At 39.0% G+C, this 22,095-nt stretch overlaps 1 protein-coding gene and 1 non-coding gene across 2 annotated transcripts; one reads left to right on the top strand and one right to left on the bottom strand.

Moving 5' to 3' along the window:
- Positions 1-538: 538 nt before the first annotated feature.
- On the bottom strand, positions 539-1,675 carry LOC107636341 (uncharacterized). Its single transcript, XM_088484491.1, has 2 exons — positions 1,066-1,675; positions 539-915 (listed from the first exon to the last, which is right to left on the bottom strand). The coding sequence occupies exons 1-2, from the start codon at positions 1,673-1,675 to the stop codon at positions 539-541; spliced, it is 987 nt and encodes a 328-aa protein (XP_088340617.1).
- An 865-nt stretch (positions 1,676-2,540) lies between these two features.
- On the top strand, positions 2,541-2,646 carry LOC148566935 (small nucleolar RNA R71). The gene has a single exon (XR_015882727.1). It is a non-coding gene; the product is annotated as a small nucleolar RNA R71 (small nucleolar RNA).
- The last annotated feature ends 19,449 nt before the right edge of the window (positions 2,647-22,095 follow it).

Genomic DNA, 22,095 nt, shown 5'->3' with positions numbered 1-22,095 from the left:
CCAAAGGGCATTCTCCTATAAGCAAAGACTCCATAGGGACAAGTAAAGGAAGTTTTCTCCTGATCCTTGGGGTCTACAACTATTTGGTTCTAGCTAGAGTAGCCGTCCAGGAAGCATTAGTATTCATGTCCTGCGAGTCTTTCGAGCATCTGGTCCATGAAAGGTAGGGGAAAGTGGTCTTTCTGGGTGGCTTCATTAGGTTTCCTATAGTCAATGCACATGCGCCATCCGATCACTGTTCTTGTAGGTATTAGTTCATTCTTCTCATTTGGTACAACAGTGATCCCTCCCTTCTTAGGAACCACTTGGACAGGGCTTACCCAAGGCTGTCTGAGATAGGGTAAATTACCCGTGCTTGCCATAGTTTCAACACCTCTTTTTGGACTACTTCATTCATTGTTGGGTTCAGCCTTCTCTGTTGCTGTCTTGAGGGCTTTGCACCTTCCTCAAGTAGGATTTTGTGCATACAAATTGAAGGACTGATTCCCTTTAAATCTGCAAGTGTCCACCCTATAGCATCCTTGTGTTGTTTCAACATTTAGATTAACTCTTCTTCTTGTTCCTCATTCAAGTTTGAGTTAATAATCACTGGGTATGTATTGTTATTACCCAAGTAAGCATATTTCAGACTTGGGGGTAGAATCTTTAGTTCCAACTTTGGTGCCTCCAATTCCATCTTGCTTGTCTTGTCCATCATGATTAGTTCGTCCATAGTCTCCAGTGGTAGCTCATCACATGAGACTTGTTGATCTTGCTCTTTGATTTCTTCACATTGTTCTTCCTCTAGGACTCCTTGAACCAAGTTTTCAATTGTATCCACCATCATGCATTCACCAATGGCTTCCTTGGGGTAGCTCATTGCCTTGAAGACATTGAAAATCATCTTCTCTTCATGTAATCTCAAGACTAGCTCCCCTTTTTGAACATCAATTATAGGTCCAGCATTAGCTAGAAATGGCCTTCCTAGGATGATTGATGTGTTGGCTTCTTCCTCCATGTCAAACACAACGAAATCAGCTGGGAAGATGAATTCTTCCACTTTCACCAATAGATCTTCCACCACACCATGGCGGAATTTAAATGTTCTGTCAGCCAATTGAAGTGCCATTCTTGTTGGCTTAGCCTCTTCTATTCTCATTCTTTTCATCATGGCCAAAGACATGAGGTTTATGCTGGCTCCGAGATCATATAATGCCTTCTCAATGTTCATGTCCCCAATGATACAGGGTATCTGGAAGCTCCCAGGGTCTTTCAATTTCTGGGGGAGCTTCTTTTGTATTATGGCACTGCACTTCTCAGTAAGTACCACAGTTTCTTTCTCACCCCAGTTTCTCTTCCTTGTCATAAGTTCCTTTAAGAACTTGGCATAGAGCGGCATTTGCTTTAGTGCCTCAGCGAAGGGTATGTTGATCTGGAACTTCTTGAAGATTTTTAGAAATCTAGAGAACTGGCTGTCTTTCCCATCCTTCGTCATCCTTTGTGGATAGGGTGCTTGGGGCACATAAGGTTTCAGAACTTGCTTTGGTGAGGATGGTTCAGAGGTCTTTTCTTCCTTCTTGATTTCAGGTTCCTTTGCAGCTTCTTCTTCTTGGTGGCTTTGACTTGGGGGTGTTTCTTCTACAACTTTTCCACTTCTTAGTGTTATGGCCTTGCATTCCCCCCTTGGATTAGCCATGGTGTCACTAGGAAAGGTATGTGTGGACATAGGTATTTGCTTAGACAAGCTCCCTACTTGTGCCTCCAATTTTGGAATCACTGCCCTTGATTCTTTATGTTGGATCTGAACTCTTCCTGGTTAGTATCTATCTTTCTGTCAGCCTGTAGCTGTCTGTCTAGAATAGTGGAAATAGTTTCGGTCAGTTGTGTTGATAATTGTCCTATGGCCGCCTCTAATTTTGAGAAACTGCTACTGGTTTCACATGGTTGCATGGTGGAGGTTGATGTATCTTGGTGGTGGTTATTGTGTGTCTGCTGTGTAGAGTGATATGATGTGTTTTGTGAATTGTGATAGGGTCTGTTGTTGCTTGATTGGTGGTTGGGGTTGGGGTTGTTGTGATGGTTGGAGTGGTATGGTTTGTGGTCTTGTTGGTTTCCCCACCTAAAATTTGGGTGGTTCTTCCAGTCTTGGTTGTATGTCTTAGAGTTTAGATCATATGGTGGTCTAGATGGGTTGTTCACATAATTTGCTTGCTCCCATTCGCATTCAGCTTCTGGTGCATCTCCTTCTTGTGGTGGTGCTTGAGCTTTGACAACTGAGACTTAGCTTGCTTCCACCTTCTTTGTTAAGGCTGCTAATTGTGTTGCGATCACCTTGTTTTGTGCTAACAAGGCGTCCATAGAGTTGAGTTCCAGCACTCCTTTCTTTTGAGCTCTTTCTAAAGCATAGAAGTACTCATTTTCGGCTACAGTCTCAATAACATCTATGGCTTCTTCAATGGTTTTCTCCTTGTTAAGTGAGCCCTCTGAAGAGTGGTCCACAGCTTTCTTTGCTTCATATGATAGTCCTTCATAGAAGATGTGTAGTTGAACCTATTCGTTGAACATATCCGGAGGGCACTTCTTTGTCAAGTCTTTGAACCTCTCCTAGGCCTCATAAAATGTTTCACCATCTTGCTGCCTGAAGGTTTGCACCTCAGTTCTCAATCTATTGACTCTCTGTGGAGGGTAGAATCTTGCTAGAAACTTGTTCACAACCTCATCCCAAGTGGTCAAGCTCTCCTTGGAGAATGCTTCCAACCACTTTGCTGCCTTAACTCTGAGCGAAAAAGGGAACAAAAGTAGCTTGTAGGTGTCAGGGTGTATACCATTGGATTTTACAGTGTCGCAAATCCTCAAGAATGTAGTGAGATTTTGGTTTGGGTCCTTGATGAGAGGAAAATTGTTGGTATAGAATTTCACTAATGAAATCTCGTTGCAAGTATAGTTTCTAAACCAACAATAATCCTATCATACAAAAAATTTTTGTCACAAGTAACAAACCCCTAATAATCCTAATAACCGAAGTATTTAAACCTCGGGTCATCTCTCAAAGGAATTGCAGGGTAGTGTTCTTGTTATTGGTTATGAGTTGTAAATTTTTGGGGTTTTGGATGAGAAACAAGAAAAGTAAATGGCAATGAAATTTAAATGACAAAACGGTCTTGGCAAGGTTTGGTGGTCAAGGATCTCTATCCTTATCACTAACCACAACATGAGAATTGGCAAGGATCAATCCCATTAAATCATCCTCTAACTAGTAAAGAAAAGTCAAATGAGCTATATCAATCCAAGTCCATAAGTCCTAGCTCTCCACCAAATCGATTAGTGAGAACTAGAGTCAATGGCTCCCAATCATCAATTACTTGGACATTAGTGGCTCAAGAGTTCCTAAGTTACCATCCCAAGCCAAGAGCATAAAATTCTACTCTAAAATCCAACCAAGCATTTTATCAAACACTTGGAAAGTATAAAAGGAAAAGCATAATAAGATTGCAATAAAAGTAAATCTACACCTCTCAATTACAAGGAGATCAATAACAACAATTCAATTAAGCAATAAAAGAAATCAAAACATGAATTGCATTAAAAGGAAAATAGGAGAAACAAAAGTGCATCAACATCAAAGTAGATAATTACAAGAATTAAATGCTAAACTAGAGAGAATAGATGTAGAAGAACAAGAATTACAAAAGGAAGAGTAAGTAAATCAAAGCATGAAATTAATCTAGATCTAAGAATTTCTAATCTAACCTAATCCTAATTCTAGAGAGAAGAGAGAGCTTCTCTCTCTAGAAACTAACTCTAACTACTTCTAAAACTAAACTATGACTAAAGATATTGATTCCCCTTCAATTCTTGGGTTAAATAGCATCAGAAATGAGTCGGATTGGGTCCAAAATGCTTCAGAAATTGCTGGCCACGAGTTGCAATTAGTGAATCACGTGCCATCACCGACGCGTATGGGTACAGTGCGCGTGTGCATCTTTAAACGCCAGGAAGCTATGGTAAATTTTATATCATTTTGAAGCCCCGGATGTTAGCTTTCCAACGCAACTAGAACCGCCTCATTTGGACTACTGTAGCTCAAGTTATGATCGAATAAGTATGAAGAGGTCGGGCTTGACAGCTTTGCGATTCCTTCATTTCTTCATGAGTTCTCCATTTCTGCATGCTTTTTCTTCATTTCCTCAATCCAATCTTTGCCTCCTAAACCTAAAATCACTTAGTAAACATATCAAGGCATCTAATGGAATCAAGGTGAATTAAATTTAGATATTTTAAGACCTAAAAAGCATGTTTTCACTCTTAAGCACAATTAAAGGAAAATTTACAAAACCATGCTAAATGGGAGAAAAGTTGACAAAACCCTTCTAAATTCAACACAAGATAAACCCTACAAACGGGGTTTATCAACCTCCCCACACTTAAACCATAGCATGTCCTCATGCTAAACCAAGAAGGAAACAAGGGGTATGACATTTATTCAAAGCAACCTATCTATATGCATCCTATCTAATTGAATGCGACTAAATGTAAGGTGATTCTACCTACTTGGTTAAAAATAAATCAATCCTCCAAGAGCATGTATAAAAAGGTAGGGCTAAGGTCATATGACGATTCATGAATCCTACCAATTCAAGTATAAAAATGAAGTTCAAGTAGACTTGCAAGAATAACGCTCATGAAAGCCGGGAATCAAGGAATTGAGCATTGAACCCTCACCGGAAGTGTTTGCACTCTAGTCGCTCAAGTGTATAGGGTCGATTCTCTCAATTCTCCCCTAATCATGCTTTCCAAGATTTTTTTTTTCATTTAACAATCAATAATTATTCAATGCATGCATACATTCATCATGAAGTCTTTTCATAGGTTGTAATGGGGCTAGGGTCAAGGTAGGATTGTATATGGTTAAGTAGACTAGAATTCGAATCTTTGATCAACTTAAACTTCTCACCTAACCTATGGCAACCTATGCAAATTAAGTGCTAACCTAACTACCCATTCTTCACTTTTTCACATACTCATGCATTTTCTTTTCACTTTACAACACTCATGCATTGATTCTTTTATTGAACTTTACTTTGGGGCATTTTGTCCCCTTTTCATTGCTTTTCTTTTCCTTTTTTTTTTCTTTCTTTTTCACGTTTATATTTTTTTTCTTTTTCATTTTCTTTTCTTTTTCTCATTTTTTCTTTCTTTCAAGCTACATACAAGAACATCAGTGCATAAGGTCTATAGATTTAATCAATACATAAGTATGCACCCAATTCCCAAATATAGAAATACAAAACACCCTTTTATCCCAACCAATGTTCCCAAATCTCCCCAAACTTGCATAATAAACACTCTCACTAGCCTAGCTAATCAAAGATCCAAACAAGGGACTTTTATTGTTTTTTTCTTTAGGCTTGTAATGTGCTAAAATAAAGAACAATTAGGTTAAGCGTAGGCTCAAAAGTGGCTAACAATGGAGAGTAAAAGGTAGGCTACTTGGGTAAGTGAGCTAATGAAACAATGGCCTCAATCATATAAATGCGTGAATACAAGGAATAATGGACTTATAGAATTAAACAAATCAAGGATCACAATCATAGAAAAAGAACAATTGCACATAAGAAGGAAAAATAAGTGGTTATAAGATGTAACCACGCAATTAGGCTCAAAACTCACAAGCTTGTGTTCTTAGCTCAAAAATCATGTTCCAAAGTAAATTCTTTCAAGCAAGTAGGGTGCCCTAAAATAGTTTCTTGGAAAATAAATCATCACCCTAACCAAGTAGTCCTAATAAGAAAAAAGTGGTAAAAATATGTACAAATTCTAACTAACATGCAACCTTTCATGCAATGCAATAACTAATCTAACAAAGAAAACTAAGAATTGGTGTTGAAAAAGAAAATTGTTACCCATGAAGATCGGTCGGACGATCTCCCAACACTTGAAGATTGCACCGTCCTCGGTGCATGCAAAGAAGAGCAAGGTGGATGGGTGATGAGCGGATAATTTATACGCTTTTTGGCATTGTTTTTAGTATGTTTTTAGTAGGATCTAGTTACTTTTAGGGATATTTTTATTAGTTTTTATGATAAATTCACATTTCTAGACTTTACTATGAGTTTGTGTGTTTTTCTATGATTTCAGATATTTTCTGGCTGAAATTGAGGGACTTGAGCAAAAATCAGATTCAGAGGTTGAAGAAGGACTGCTGATGCTGTTGGATTCTGACCTTCCTGCACTCAAAGTGGATTTTCTGGAGCTACAGAACTCAAAATGGTGCGCTTCTAATTGTGTTGGAAAGTAGATATCCAGGTCTTTCCATCAATATATAATAGTCTATACTTTGTCTGAGTTTAGACGACGCAAAAGGGCGTTGAACGCCAGTTCTACGCTGCAATCTGGAGTTAAACGCCAGAAACACGTCACGAACCAGAGTTGAACGCCAGAAACACGTTACAACCTGGCGTTCAACTCCAAAAGAAGCCTCTGTACGTGGAAAGCTAAAGCTCAGCCCAAGCACACACCAAGTGGGTCCCGGAAGTGGATTTATGCATCAATAACTTATTTCTGTAAACCCTAGTAACTAGTTTAGTATAAATAGAACTTTTTACTAGTCTTTTAGACATCTTATGATTTTTAGTTTACCTTTGGGATCATAGAGATCATGTTTGGGGGCTGGCCATTCGGCCATGCCTGAACCTTCATCACTTATGTATTTTCAACGGTAGAGTTTCTACACACCATAGATTAAGCTATGGAGCTCTACTGTTCCTCATGAATTAATGCAAAGTACTACTGTTTTTCTATTCAATTCAACTTATTCCGCTTCTAAGATATTCATTCGCACTTCAATATGAATGTGATGAATGTGACAATCATCATCATTCTCCCACGAACACGTGCCTGACAACCACTTCCGTTCCACCTTAGATTGAATGAGTATCTCTTAGATCTCTTAATCAGAATCTTCGTGGTATAAGCTAGATTGATGGCGGAATTCATGAGAGTCCGGAAAGTCTAAACCTTGTCTGTGGTATTCCGAGTAGGATTCAGGGATTGATTGACTGTGACGAGCTTCAAACTCGCGAGTGCTGGGCGTAGTGACAGACGCAAAAGGATAGTAAATCCTATTCCAGTATGATCGAGAACCTCCAGATGATTAGCCATGCAGTGACAACGCATAGGACCATTTTCACAGAGAGGATGGGATGTAGCCATTGACAACGGTGATGCCCTTGCATAAAGCTTGCCATGGAAAGGAGTATGATTGATTGGATGAAGACAGCAGGAAAGCAGAGGTTCAGAGGAACGAACCCATCTCTATACGCTTATCTGAAATTCTCACCAATGAATTACATAAGTATTTCTATCTTTATCTTCTGCTTATTTATTTATTAATATTTGAAAACTCCATAACCAGTTGATATCCGCCTGACTAAGATCTACAAGATGACCATAGCTTGCTTCATACCAACAATCTCCGTGGGATCGACCCTTACTCACGTAAGGTTTATTACTTGGACGACCCAGTGCACTTGCTGGTTAGTTGTGCGAAGTTGTGAAGTTATGTTTGGACCATGGTTCTGTGCACCCGTTTTTGGCGCCATTGCCAGGGAAAGAACGAACAAATAATTTTACGAATCTAAATCTAAGTAACAATTTCGCATAGTTCAAAAACTTGGTATGCGAAATTGTTACTTAGATTTAGATTCGTAAAATTATTTGTTCGTTCTTTCCCTGGCAATGGCGCCAAAAACGGGTGCACAGAACCATGGTCCAAACATAACTTCACAACTTCGCACAACTAACCAACAAGTGCATTGGGTCGTCCAAGTAATAAACCTTACGTGAGTAAGAGTCGATCCCACGGAGATTGTTGGTATGAAGCAAGCTATGGTCATCTTGTAGATCTCAGTCCGGCGGATATCAACTGGTTATGGAGTTTTCAAATATTAATAAATAAATAAGCAGAAGATAAAGATAGAAATACTTATGTAATTCATTGGTGAGAATTTCAGATAAGCGTATAGAGATGCGTTCGTTCCTCTGAACCTCTGCTTTCCTACTGTCTTCATCCAATCAATCCTACTCCTTTCCATGGCAAGCTATATGCAAGGGCATCACCGTTGTCAATGGCTACATCCCATCCTCTCTGTTAAAATGGTTCTATGCGCTGTCACTGCATGGCTAATCATCTGGAGGTTCTCGATCATACTGGAATAGGATTTTCTATCCTTTTGCGTCTGTCTCTACGCCCAGCACTCGCGAGTTTGAAGCTCGTCACAGTCAATCAATCCCTGAATCCTACTCGGAATACCACAGACAAGGTTTAGACTTTCTGGACTCTCATGAATGCCGCCATCAATCTAGCTTATACCACGAAGATTCTGATTAAGAGATCTAAGAGATACTCATTCAATCTAAGGTGGAACGGAAGTGGTTGTCAGGCACGTGTTCATGGGGGAATGATGATGATTGTCACATTCATCACATTCATATTGAAGTGCGAATGAATATCTTAGAAGTGGAATAAGTTGAATTGAATAGAAAAATAGTAGTACTTTGCATTAATTCATGAGGAACAGTAGAGCTCCACACCTTAATCTATGGTGTGTAGAAACTCTACCATTGAAAATACATAAGTGATGAAGGTTCAGGCATGGCCGAATGGCTAGCCCCCAAACTTGATCTCTATGATCCCAAAGGTAAAATAAAAATCATAAGATGTCTAAAAGACTAGTAAAAATTTCTATTTATACCAAACTAGTTACTAGGGTTTACAAAAATAAGTAATTGATGCATAAACCTACTTCCGGGGCCCACTTGGTGTGTGCTTGGGCTGAGCTTTAGCTTTTCACGTGTAGAGGCTTCTTTTGGAGTTGAACGCCAGGTTGTAACGTGTTTCTGGCGTTCAACTCTGGTTCGTGACGTGTTTCTGGCGTTTAACTCTAGACTGCAGCATAGAACTGGCGTTCAACGCCCTTTTGCGTCATCTAAACTCAGAGAAAGTATGGACTATTATATATTTCTGGAAAGCCCTGGATGTCTACTTTCCAACGCAATTGGAAGCGTGCCATTTAAAGTTCTGTAGCTCCAGAAAATCCACTTTGAATGTAGGGAGGTCAGAATCCAACAGCATCAGCAGTCCTTCTTCAACTTCTAAATCTGATTTTTGCTCAAGTCCCTCAATTTTAGTCAGAAAATACCTGAAATCACAGAAAAACACACAAACTCATAGTAAAGTCCAGAAATGTGAATTTATCATAAAAACTAATAAAAACATCCCTAAAAGTAACTAGATCCTACTAAAAATATACTAAAAACAATGCCAAAAAGCGTATAAATTATCTGTTCATCACAACACCAAACTTAAATTGTTGCTTGTCCCCAAGAAACTGAAAATCAAATAGGATAAAAAGAAGAGAATATACTATAAATTCCAAACTATCAATGAAACATAGCTCCAATCAGATGAGCGGGACTTGTAGCTTTTTGCCTCTTGAATAGTTTTGGCATCTCACTTTATCCATTGAAGTTTAGAATGATTGGCATCTATAGGAACTCAGAGTTCAGATAGTGTTATTGATTCTCCTAGTTTAGTATGTTGATTCTTGAACACAGCTACTTTATTGAGTCTTGGCCGTGGCCCTAAGCACTTTATTTTCCAGTATTACCACCGGATACATAAATGCCACAGACACATAACTGGGTGAACCTTTTTAGATTGTGACTCGGCTTTGCTAAAGTCCCCAATTAGAGGTGTCCAGGGTTCTTATGCACATTCTTCTTTTGCTTTGGACCTCGACTTTAACCGCTCAGTCTCAAGTTTTTACTTGACACCTTCACGCCACAAGCACATGGTTAGGGATAGCTTGGTTTAGCCACTTAGGCCAGGATTTTATTCCTTTAGGCCCTCCTATCCACTGATGCTCAAAGCCTTGGATCCTTTTTATTACCCTTGCCTTTTGGTTTTAAGGGCTATTGGTTTTTTGCTCTTGCCTTTTGGTGTTAAGAGCTTTGGCTTTTTCTGCTTGCTTTTTCTTTTTTTTTTCGCTATTTTTTTTTCCTTTCTCTCTTTTTTTTCGCATTTTTTTTCTGCAAGCTTTGTATTCACTGCTTTTTCTTGCTTTAAGAATCATTTTTATGATTTTTCAGATTATCAAATAACATGTCTCCTTGTCATCATTCTTTCAAGAGCCAACATATTTAACATTCTTAAACATCAACTTCAAAAAACATATGCACTGTTCAAGCATTCATTCAGAAAACAAAAAGTATTGTCACCACATCAATATAATTAAACTAAGTTCAAGGATAAATTCGAAACTCATGTACTTCTTGTTCTTTTGAATTAAAACATTTTTCATTTAAGAGAGGTGATGGATTCATAGGACATTCATAACTTAAAGACATAGTTACTAAATACTAATGATCATGTAATAAGACACAAACATAGATAAGCACTTAACATAAAAAAACGAAAAACAGAGAAGGTAAGAACAAGGAATGAATCCACCTTAGTGATGGTGGCGTTTCCTTCTTGAGGAACCAATGATGTCCTTGAGCTCTTCTATGTCTCTTCCTTGTCTTTGTTGCTCCTCCCTCATTGCTCTTTGATCTTCTCTAATTTCATGGAGGATGATGGAGTGCTCTTGATGTTCCACCCTTAGTTGTCCCATGTTGAAACTTAATTCTCCTAGGGAGGTGATGATTTGCTCCCAAAAATTCTGTGGAGGAAAGTACATCCCTTGAGGTATCTCAGGGATCTCTTGATGGTGAGCTTCCTCATGTGTTTCTTGAGCTCCATGAGTGGGCTCTCTTGTTTGCTCCATCCTTTTCTTAGTGATGGGCTTCTCTTCCTCAATGGGAATGTCTCCTTCTATGAAAGCTCCAGCTGAGTAGCATAGATGGCAAATAAGATGAGGAAAAGCTAGCCTTGCCCAGGGAGAGGGCTTTTTGGCTATTTTGTAGAGTTCAAGGGAGATGACTTCATGAACTTCTACTTCCTCTCCAATCATGATGCTATGAATCATGATGGCCCGATCCACAGTAACTTCAGATTGGTTGCTAGTGGGGATGATGGAACGTTGGATGAACTCTAACCATCATCTAGCTACAGGCTTGAGGTCCAGTCTTCTTAGTTGAACCGGCTTGCCTTTGGAGTCAATCTTCCATTGAGCTCCTTCCACACATATGTCCATGAGGACTTGGTCCAACCTTTGATTAAAGTTGACCCTTCTAGTGTAGGGGCGTGCATCTCCTTGCATAATGGGCAAGTTAAACGCCAACCTCACATTCTCTGGACTAAAATCTAAGTATTTTCCCCGAACCATTGTAATATAATTCTTTGGATTCGGGTTCTTACTTTGATCATGGTTCTTAGTGATCCATGTATTAGCATAGAACTCTTGAACCATTAGGATGCCGATTTGTTAGATGGGGTTTGTTAGAACTTCCCAACCTCTTATTTGGATTTCATGTCGGATCTCTGGATACTCATTTCTCTTGAGCTTGAAAGGGACCTCGGGGATCACCTTCTTCTTGGCCACAACATCATAGAAGTGGTCTTGATGAGCTTTTGAGATGAATCTTTCCATCTCCCATTGACTCGGAGGTGGAAGCTTTTGTCTTCTCTTTCCCTTTTCTAGAGGATTCTCCGGTCTTAGGTGCCATCAATGGTAATGGAAAAACAAAAAGCTTATGCTTTTACCACACCAAACTTAGAATATTGCTCGCCCTCGAGCAAGAGAAGAAAGAATAATAGAAGAAGAAGAAGATATGGAAGAGAGGGAGTTGTGTTTCGGCCAAGAAGGGGAAGAGAGGGTTATGTTGTGTGAAAATGAGGAAGAATGGAGGGCTTTATATAGGGGAGGGAGGGAGGGTTAAGGTTCGGCCATATGGGGTGGTTTTGGGTGGGAAATTGATTTTGAATTTTGAAGGTAGGTAGAGTTAATGAGGTAGGTTTATGGGGAAGAGTGGATGGATGTGAGTGGTGAAGTGGTGATAGGGAAGAGAGATTGAGGTGATTGGTGAAGGGTTTTGGGGAAGAGTGTTTATTGGAAAGGGTGATATAGGATTATTAGGAGGGAAGGTGAGTGGAGGTAGGTGGGGATCCTGTGGGGTCCACAGATGCTGAGAGGATCCTGTGGGGTCTACAGATCCTGAGGTGTCAAGGATTTACATCCCTGCACCAATTAGGCATGTGGAATGCCTTTGCATGCAATTCTAGCGTTTAAACACTGAGTTGATGCTTGTTTTGGGCGTTCAACGCCTAGATGCAGCATGTTTCTGGCGTTGAACGCCAGTTCTACGCTTGTTTCTTGCGTTCAGCGCCAGCTTTCCTCAGTGTGCATTTCTGGCGTCTGAACGCCAGGATGCTGCTTGTTTCTGGCGTTCAATGCCAGATGCTCCTTACTGGCGTTTAAACGCCAGTAAGCTCTTTCTCCAGGGTGTGATTTTTCTTCTGCTGTTTTTGATTCTGTTTTTAATTTTTCTATTTGTTTCGTGACTCCACATGATCATGAACCTAATAAAACATGAAAGAACAATAAGAATGAAAATAAATTAGATAAATAAAAATTGGGTTGCCTCCCAACAAGCGCTTCTTTAATGTCAATAGCTTGACAGTGAGCTCTCATAGAGCCTCACAGATGTTCAGAGCATTGTTGAGACTCCCCAACACCAAACTTAGAGTTTGGATATGAGAGTTCAACACCAAACTTAGAGTTTGGTTGTGGCCTCCCAACACCAAACTTAGAGTTTGACTGTGGAAGCTCTGGTTGACTCTGCAGTGAGAGAAGCTTACTGTGCCTCTTTTCCATGTTTACAGAAGGATAACCTTGAGTTGTAAACACAAGGGAGTCCTCATTCAATTGAAGGACTAGTTCACCTCTGTCAACATCAATCACAGCTCTTGCTGTGGCTAGGAAGGGTCTTCCAAGGATGATGGATTCATCCTCATCCTTCCCAGTGTCTAGGATTATGAAATCAACAGGGATGTAAAGGCCTTCAACCTTTACTAACACGCCCTCTACTTGTCCATAAGCCTCTTTTCTTGAGTTGTCTGCCATCTCTAATGAGATTCTAGCAGCTTGCACCTCAAAGATTCCAAGTTTCTCCATTACAGAGAGTGGCATGAGGTTTATTCCTGACCCAAGGTCACATAGAGCCTTCTCAAAGGTCATGGTGCCTATGGTACAAGGTATTAGGAACTTTTCAGGATCCTATTTCTTCTGAGACAATCTCAGTTGATCCAATGCATTTAATTCATTGGTGAACAGGGGAGGTTCATCTCCCCAAGTCTCATTACCAAATAAATTGGCATTCAGCTTCATGATTGCACCAAGGTACTTGGCAACTTGCTCTTCAGTAACATCCTCATTCTCTTCAGAAGAAGAATACTCATTAGAGCTCATGAAGGGTATAAGGAGGTTCAATAGAATCTCTATGGTCTCCAGATGAGCCTCAGATTCCTTTAGTTCCTCAAAGAGAAACTCCTTGTTGATCACTGGACGTCCCAGGAGGTCTTCCTCCTTGGAATTCACGTCTTCCTCTCCCTCTTTGGATTCGGCCATGATGGTTATATCAATGGCCTTGCACTCTCTCTTTGGATTCTCTTCTGTATTGCTTGGGAGAGTACTAGGAGGGATTTCAGTGATCTTTTTACTCAGCTGGCCTACTTGTGCCTCCAAATTTCTAATGGAGGACCTTGTTTCATTCATGAAACTCAGAGTGGCCTTAGATAGATCAGAGACTAAATTTGCTAAGCTAGATGGATTCTGCTCAGAACTCTCTGTCTGTTGCTGAGTGGATGATGGAAAAGGTTTACTATTGTTAAACCTGTTTCGTCCATCATTGTTAAAGCCTTGTTGAGGCTTTTGTTGATCCTTCCATGAGAAATTTGGATGATTTCTCTATGAGGGGTTATAGGTGTTCCCATAGGGTTCACCCATGTAATTTACCTCTGCTATTGCAGGGTTCTCAGGATCATAAGCCTCTTCTTCAGAAGATGCCTCTTGAGTACTGTTGGATGCAGCTTGCATTCCATTCAGACTCTGAGAAATCATATTGACCTGTTGAGTTAATAGTTTGTTCTGAGCCAATATGGCATTCAGAGCATCAATTTCAAGAACTCCCTTCCTTTGAGGCGTTCTATTACTCACAGGATTCCTCTCAGAAGTGTACATAAACTAGTTGTTAGCAACCATGTCAATAAGTACTTGAGCTTCTGCAGGCGTTTTCTTTAGGTGAATTGATCCACCTGCAGAAGTATCCAATGACATCTTAGCTAATTCAGACAGACCATCATAGAATATGTCCAGGATGGTCCATTCTGAAATCATGTCAGTAGGACACTTTTTGGTCAGTTGCTTGTATGTCTCCCAAGCTTCATAGAGGGATTCACCTTCTTTCTGTCTGAAGGTTTGAACGTCCACTCTAAGCTTACTAAGCTTTTGAGGAGGAAAGAACTTGGCTAAGAAAGCCGTGACCAGCTTATCCCAAGAGTTCAGGTTGTCTTTAGGTTGAGAATCCAACCATATTCTAGCTCTGTCTCTCACAGCAAATGGGAAAAGCATGAGCCTGTAGAGTTCAGGATCTACTCCATTAGTCTTAATAGTATCACATATCTGCAAGAATTCAGTTAAGAACTGAAAAGGATCTTCAGATGGAAGTCCATGAAACTTGCAGTTTTGTTGCATCAGAGAAACTAATTGAGGTTTCAGCTCAAAATTGTTTGCTCCAATGGTAGGGATGGAGATGCTTCTTCCATGTAAATTGGAATTTGGTGAAGTAAAGTCACCAAGCATTCTCCTAGCATTATTATTATTTTCGGCTGCCATCTCCTCTTCTTGTTCGAAAATTTCTGTAAGGTTGTCTCTGGATTGTTGTATTTTAGCTTCTCTTAATTTCCTTTTCAGAGTCCTTTCAGGTTCAGGGTCTGCTTCAACAAGAATATTTTTGTCCTTGCTCCTGCTCATATGAAAAAGGAGGGAACAGAAAAATAATAATAATAGGGATACTTTTTACCATAGTATAGAGGTCCCCTTATGTGAGTAGAAGAAGAAAAGAATGTAATGTAAAGAAGGGAAGAAGAGAAAATTCGAACACAGACGGAAGAAGGGGTTCGAATTTGGGTGAGAGGAAGTGTTAGTACATGAATAAATAAATAGAAGGAGATGAAAGAGAATTTCGAAATTTAATTAAATTAAAAATTAAAATTTAAAGTTGAATTTCGAAAATTAAATTTAAAATTAAATTAAAACAATTAGTTAATTAAAAATGAATTTTGAAAAAGGAGAGAGAGAATTTTCGAAAATAAGAGAGAGAGGATTAGTTAGGTAGTTTTGAAAAAGATATGATTGAAATTTAAAAAGATATGATTAAAATAAAAGATAAGATTTGAAAATCAATTTTAAAAAGATAAGAAGATAGGAAGTTAGAAAGGATATTTTAAAATCAAAATTTTGAAAAAGATAAGATAAAAAGTTATGATAGAAAAGATATGATTGAAATTAGTTTTGAAAAAGATTTGATTTTTAAAATCACAATTAATGACTTGATTCACAAGAAATCATAAAATATGATTCTAGAACTTAAAGTTTGAATCTTTCTTAACAAGTAAGTAACAAACTTGAAATTTTTAAATCAAAACATTAATTGATGATGTGATTTTCGAAAATATGATATAAAAATAAGAAAAAAATTTTGAAAATATTTTGAAAAAGATTTTTAAATTTTCGAAAATAATAATAAAAAAAGGAAAAGATATGATTTTTGAAAAAGATTTTAAAAAGATAAGATTTTTAAAAAGATAAGATATTTTTTTATTTTTGAATTTTTTTATGAGAGAGAAAAACACTAAAAATGCTCAATGCATGGAAATTTTAGATCAAAACAATGAATGCATGCAAGAATGCTATGAATGTCAAGATGAACATCAAGAACACTTTGAATGTCAAGATGAACACCAAGAACTTATTTTTGAAAATTTTTATATGCAAAGAAAACATGCAAGACACCAAACTTAGAAATCTTTCATGTTTAGACTCTATGGATGCAAGAATGCATATGAAAACAAGAAAAGACACAAAACAAGAAAACATCAAGATCAAACAAGAAGACTTACCAAGAACAACTTGAAGATCATGAAGAACACTATGAATGCATGAATTTTTTTTCAAAAATTTTATGCAAACTTTAAAACATGCAATTGACACTAAACTTAAAATCTGACTCAAGACTCAAACAAGAAACACAAAAATATTTTTGAATTTTATGATTTTCTAATTTTTTTTGGGTTTTTTGAAAATTATTTGAAAAAGAAAAATAAGGATTCCAAAATTTTTAATATGAATTCCAGGAATCTTGCACTGTTAGTCTAAAGCTCCAGTCCAGGAATTAGACATGGCTCACTAGCCAGCCAAGCTTTCAGTGAAAGCTCCGGTTCAAAACACTAGACATGGCCATTGGCCAGCCAAGCTTTAGAATACACATTAGGCATACAGCAGCAGGTGGATCAGCAACAGCTAGCTTGCTCTTGTGACGGTGGTTTGGAAGCCTCAGTCTAAAAGAATTTAGACATGGCTTTACAACCAGCCAGGCTTCAACATACTTCATGAAACTCTAGAATTCATTCTTAAAAATTCTGAAGAAAAATATATTTTTGAAAACATTTTTTTTTCGAAAATAAAAATAATGAAAACAAAAACTTAAAATTAAAATAAAATTACCTAATCTGAGCAACAAGATGAACCGTCAGTTGTCCAAACTCGAACAATCCCCGGCAACGGCGCCAAAAACTTGGTATGCGAAATTGTTACTTAGATTTAGATTCGTAAAATTATTTGTTCGTTCTTTCCCTGGAAATGGCGCCAAAAACTGGTGCACAGAACCATGGTCCAAACATAACTTCACAACTTCACACAACTAACCAGCAAGTGCACTGGGTCGTCCAAGTAATAAACCTTACGTGAGTAAGGTCGATCCCACGGAGATTGTTGGTATGAAGCAAGCTATGGTCATCTTGTAGATCTCAGTCAGGCGGATATCAACTGGTTATGGAGTTTTCAAATATTAATAAATAAATAAGCAGAAGATAAAGATAGAAATACTTATGTAATTCATTGGTGAGAATTTCAGATAAGCGTATAGAGATGCGTTCTTTCCTCTGAACCTCTGCTTTTCTGCTGTCTTCATACAATCAATCCTACTCCTTTCCATGGCAAGCTTTATGCAAGGGCATTACCGTTGTCAATGGCTACATCCCATCCTCTCTGTGAAAATGGTCCAATGCGCTGTCACTGCATGGCTAATCATCTGGAGGTTCTCGATCATACTGGAATAGGATTTACTATCCTTTTGCGTCTGTCACTACGCCTAGCACTCGTGAGTTTGAAGCTCGTCACAGTCAATCAATCCCTGAATCCTACTCGGAATACCACAGACAAGGTTTAGACTTTCCGGACTCTCATGAATGCCGCCATCAATCTAGCTTATACCACGAAGATTCTGATTAAGAGATCTAAGAGATACTCATTCAATCTAAGGTGGAACGGAAGTGGTTGTCAGGCACGTGTTCATGGGGGAATGATGATGATTGTCACGTTCATCACATTCATATTGAAGTGCGAATGAATATCTTAGAAGTGGAATAAGTTGAATTGAATAGAAAAATAGTAGTACTTTGCATTAATTCATGAGGAACAGTAGAGCTCCACACCTTAATCTATGGTGTGTAGAAACTCTACTGTTGAAAATACATAAGTGATGAAGGTTCAGGCATGGCCGAATGGCCAGCCCCCAAACGTGATCTCTATGATCCCAAAGGTAAAATAAAAATCATAAGATGTCTAAAAGACTAGTAAAAATTTCTATTTATACTAAACTAGTTACTAGGGTTTACAAAAATAAGTAATTGATGCATAAATCTACTTCCGGGGACCACTTGGTGTGTGCTTGGGCTGAGCTTTAGCTTTCCACGTGTAGAGGCTTCTTTTGGAGTTGAACGCCAGGTCGTAACGTGTTTCTGACGTTCAACTCTGGTTCGTGACGTGTTTCTGGCGTTTAACTCCAGACTGCAGCATAGAACTGGGGTTCAACGCCCTTTTGCGTCATCTAAACTCAGACAAAGTATGGACTATTATATATTTCTGGAAAGCCCTGGATGTTTACTTTCCAACGCAATTGGAAGAGCGCCATTTGGAGTTCTGTAGCTCTAGAAAATCCACTTTGAGTGCAGGGAGGTCAGAATCCAACAGCATCAGCAGTCCTTCTTCAACCTCTAAATCTGATTTTTGCTCAAGTCCCTCAATTTCAGCCAGAAAATACCTGAAATCACAGAAAAACACACAAACTCATAGTAAAGTCCAGAAATGTGAATTTATCATAAAAACTAATAAAAACATCCCTAAAAGTAACTAGATCCTACTAAAAATATACTAAAAACAATGCCAAAAAGCGTATAAATTATCCGTTCATCACAACACCAAACTTAAATTGTTGCTTGTCCCCAAGCAACTGAAAATCAAATAGGATAAAAAGAAGAGAATATACTATAAATTCCAAACTATCAATGAAACATAGCTCCAATCAGATGAGCGGGACTTGTAGCTTTTTGCCTCTTGAATAGTTTTGGCATCTCACTTTATCCATTGAAGTTTAGAATGATTGGCATCTATAGGAACTCAGAGTTCAGATAGTGTTATTGATTCTCCTAGTTTAGTATGTTGATTCTTGAACACAGCTACTTTATTGAGTCTTGGCCGTGGCCCTAAGCACTTTGTTTTCCAGTATTACCACCGGATACATAAATGCCACAGACACATAACTGGGTGAACCTTTTTAGATTGTGACTCAGCTTTGCTAAAGTCCCCAATTAGAGGTGTCCAGAGTTATTAAGCACATTCTTCTTTTGCTTTGGACCTCAACTTTAACCGCTCAGTCTCAAGTTTTTACTTGACACCTTCACGCCACAAGCACATGGTTAGGGACAGCTTGGTTTAGCCACTTAGGCCAGAATTTTATTCCTTTAGGCCCTCCTATCCACTGATGCTCAAAGCCTTGGATCCTTTTTATTACCCTTGCCTTTTGGTTTTAAGGGCTATTGGTTTTTTGCTCTTGCCTTTTGGTTTTAAGAGCTTTGGCTTTTTCTGCTTGCTTTTTCTTTTTCTTTTTCGCTATTTTTTTTCCTTTCTCTCTTTTTTTCGCATTTTTTTTCTGTAAGCTTTGTATTCACTGCTTTTTCTTGCTTTAAGAATCATTTTTATGATTTTTCAGATTATCAAATAACATGTCTCCTTGTTATCATTCTTTCAAGAGCCAACATATTTAACATTCTTAAACATCAACTTCAAAAAACATATGCACTGTTCAAGCATTCATTCAGAAAACAAAAAGTATTGTCACCACATCAATATAATTAAACTAAGTTCAAGGATAAATTCGAAACTCATGTACTTCTTGTTCTTTTGAATTAAAACATTTTTCATTTAAGAGAGGTGATGGATTCATAGGACATTCATAACTTAAAGACATAGTTACTAAATACTAATGATCATGTAATAAGACACAAATATAGATAAGCACTTAACATAAAAAAACGAAAAACAGAGAAGGTAAGAACAAGGAATGAATCCACCTTAGTGATGGTGGTGTTTCCTTCTTAAGGAACCAATGATGTCCTTGAGCTCTTCTATGTCTCTTCCTTGTCTTTGTTGCTCCTTCCTCATTGCTCTTTGATCTTCTCTAATTTCATGGAGGATGATGGACTGCTCTTGATGTTCCACCCTTAGTTGTCCCATGTTGAAACTTAATTCTCCTAGGGAGGTGTTGATTTACTCCCAAAAATTCTGTGGAGGAAAGTGCATCCCTTGAGGTATCTCAGGGATCTCTTGATGGTGAGCTTCCTCGTGTGTTTCTTGAGCTCCATGAGTGGGCTCTCTTGTTTGCTCCATCCTTTTCTTAGTGATGGGCTTCTCTTCCTCAATGGGAATGTCTCCTTCTATGAAAGCTCCAGCTGAGTAGCATAGATGGCAAATAAGATGAGGAAAAGCTAGCCTTGCCCAGGGAGAGGGCTTTTCGGCTATTTTGTAGAGTTCAAGGGAGATGACTTCATGAACTTCTACTTCTTCTCCAATCATGATGCTATGAATCATGATGGCCCGATCCACAGTAACTTCAGATCGGTTGCTAGTGGGGATGATGGAGCGTTGGATGAACTCTAACCATCATCTAGCTACAGGCTTGAGGTCCAGTCTTCTTAGTTGAACCGGCTTGCCTTTGGAGTCAATCTTCCATTGAGCTCCTTCCACACATATGTCCATGAGGACTTGGTCCAACCTTTGATTAAAGTTGACCCTTCTAGTGTAGGGGCGTGCATCTCCTTGCATAATGGGCAAGTTAAACGCCAACCTCACATTCTCCGGACTAAAATCTAAGTATTTTCCCCAAACCATTGTAATATAATTCTTTGGATTCGGGTTCTTACTTTGATCATGGTTCTTAGTGATCCATGTATTAGCATAGAACTCTTGAACCATTAGGATGCCGATTTGTTGGATGGAGTTTGTTAGAACTTCCCAACCTCTTATTTGGATTTCATGTCGGATCTCCAGATACTCATTTCTCTTGAGCTTGAAAGGGACCTCGGGGATCACCTTCTTCTTGGCCACAACATCATAGAAGTAGTCTTGATGAGCTTTTGAGATGAATCTTTCCATCTCCCATGACTCGGAGGTGGAAGCTTTTGTCTTCTCTTTCCCTTTTCTAGAGGATTCTCTGGTCTTAGGTGCCATCAATGGTAATGGAAAAACAAAAAGCTTATGCTTTTACCACACCAAACTTAGAATATTGCTTGCCCTCGAGCAAGAGAAGAAAGAATAATAGAAGAAGAAGACGATATGGAAGAGAGGGAGTTGTGTTTCGGCCAAGAAGGGGAAGAGAGGGTTGTGTTGTGTGAAAATGAGGAAGAATGGAGGGCTTTATATAGGGGAGGGAGGGGGGTTAAGGTTCGGCCATATGGGGTGGTTTTGGGTGGGAAATTGATTTTGAATTTTGAAGGTAGGTGGAGTTAATGAGGTAGGTTTATGGGGAAGAGTGGATGGATGTGAGTGGTGAAGTGGTGATAGGGAAGAGAGATTGAGGTGATTGGTGAAGGGTTTTGGGGAAGAGTGTTTATTGGAAAGGGTGATATAGGATTATTAGGAGGGAAGGTGAGTGGAGGTAGGTTGGAATTCTGTGGGGTCCACAGATGCTGAGAGGATCCTGTGGGCTCTACAGATCCTGAGGTGTCAAGGATTTACATCCCTGCACCAATTAGGCATGTGGAATGCCTTTGCATGCAATTCTAGCGTTTAAACATTGAGTTGATGCTTGTTCTGGGCGTTCAACGCCCAGATGCAGCATGTTTCTGGCGTTGAACGCCAGTTCTATGCTTGTTTCTTGCGTTCAGCGCCAGCTTTCCTCAGTGTGCATTTCTGGCGTCTGAACGCCAGGATGCTGCTTGTTTCTGGCGTTCAATGCCAGAAACATGCTCTGTTCTGGCGTTGAACGCCAGCCAGATGCTCCTTACTGGCGTTTAAACGCCAGTAAGCTCTTCCTCCAGGGTGTGATTTTTCTTCTACTATTTTTTATTCTGTTTTTAATTTTTCTATTTGTTTCGTGACTCCACATGATCATGAACCTAATAAAACATGAAAGAACAATAAGAATGAAAATAAATTAGATAAATAAAAATTGGGTTGCCTCCCAACAAGCGCTTCTTTAATGTCAATAGCTTGACAGTGAGCTCTCATAGAGCCTCACAGATGTTCAGAGCATTGTTGAGATTCCCCAACACCAAACTTAGAGTTTGGATATGAGAGTTCAACACCAAACTTAGAGTTTGGTTGTGGCCTCCCAACACCAAACTTAGAGTTTGACTATGGAAGCTCTGGTTGACTCTGCAGTGAGAGAAGCTTACTGTGCCTCTTTTCCATGTTTACAGAAGGATAACCTTGAGTTGTAAACACAAGGGAGTCCTCATTCAATTGAAGGACTAGTTCACCTCTGTCAACATCAATCACAGCTCTTGCTGTGGCTAGGAAGGGTCTTCCAAGGATGATGGATTCATCCTCATCCTTCCCA

Source organism: Arachis ipaensis, chromosome B4 (genome assembly GCF_059453495.1).
Source record: "Arachis ipaensis isolate K30076 ecotype BB chromosome B4, ASM5945349v1, whole genome shotgun sequence".
NCBI classification, from domain to species: Eukaryota; Viridiplantae; Streptophyta; class Magnoliopsida; order Fabales; family Fabaceae; genus Arachis; species Arachis ipaensis.
This window is presented reverse-complemented; position numbering and strand designations above follow the sequence as displayed.

Excerpts from the sequence above, each read along its gene's own strand:
- LOC107636341 (XM_088484491.1), bottom strand. The coding sequence starts at position 1,675 with ATGGCTAATCCAAGGGGGGAATGCAAGGCCATAACACTAAGAAGTGGA. Across the intron at positions 916-1,065 it reads AACATTTAAATTCCGCCATG|GGGAGCTAGTCTTGAGATTA; the intron begins GTGTGGTGGAAG and ends ATGTTCAAAAAG.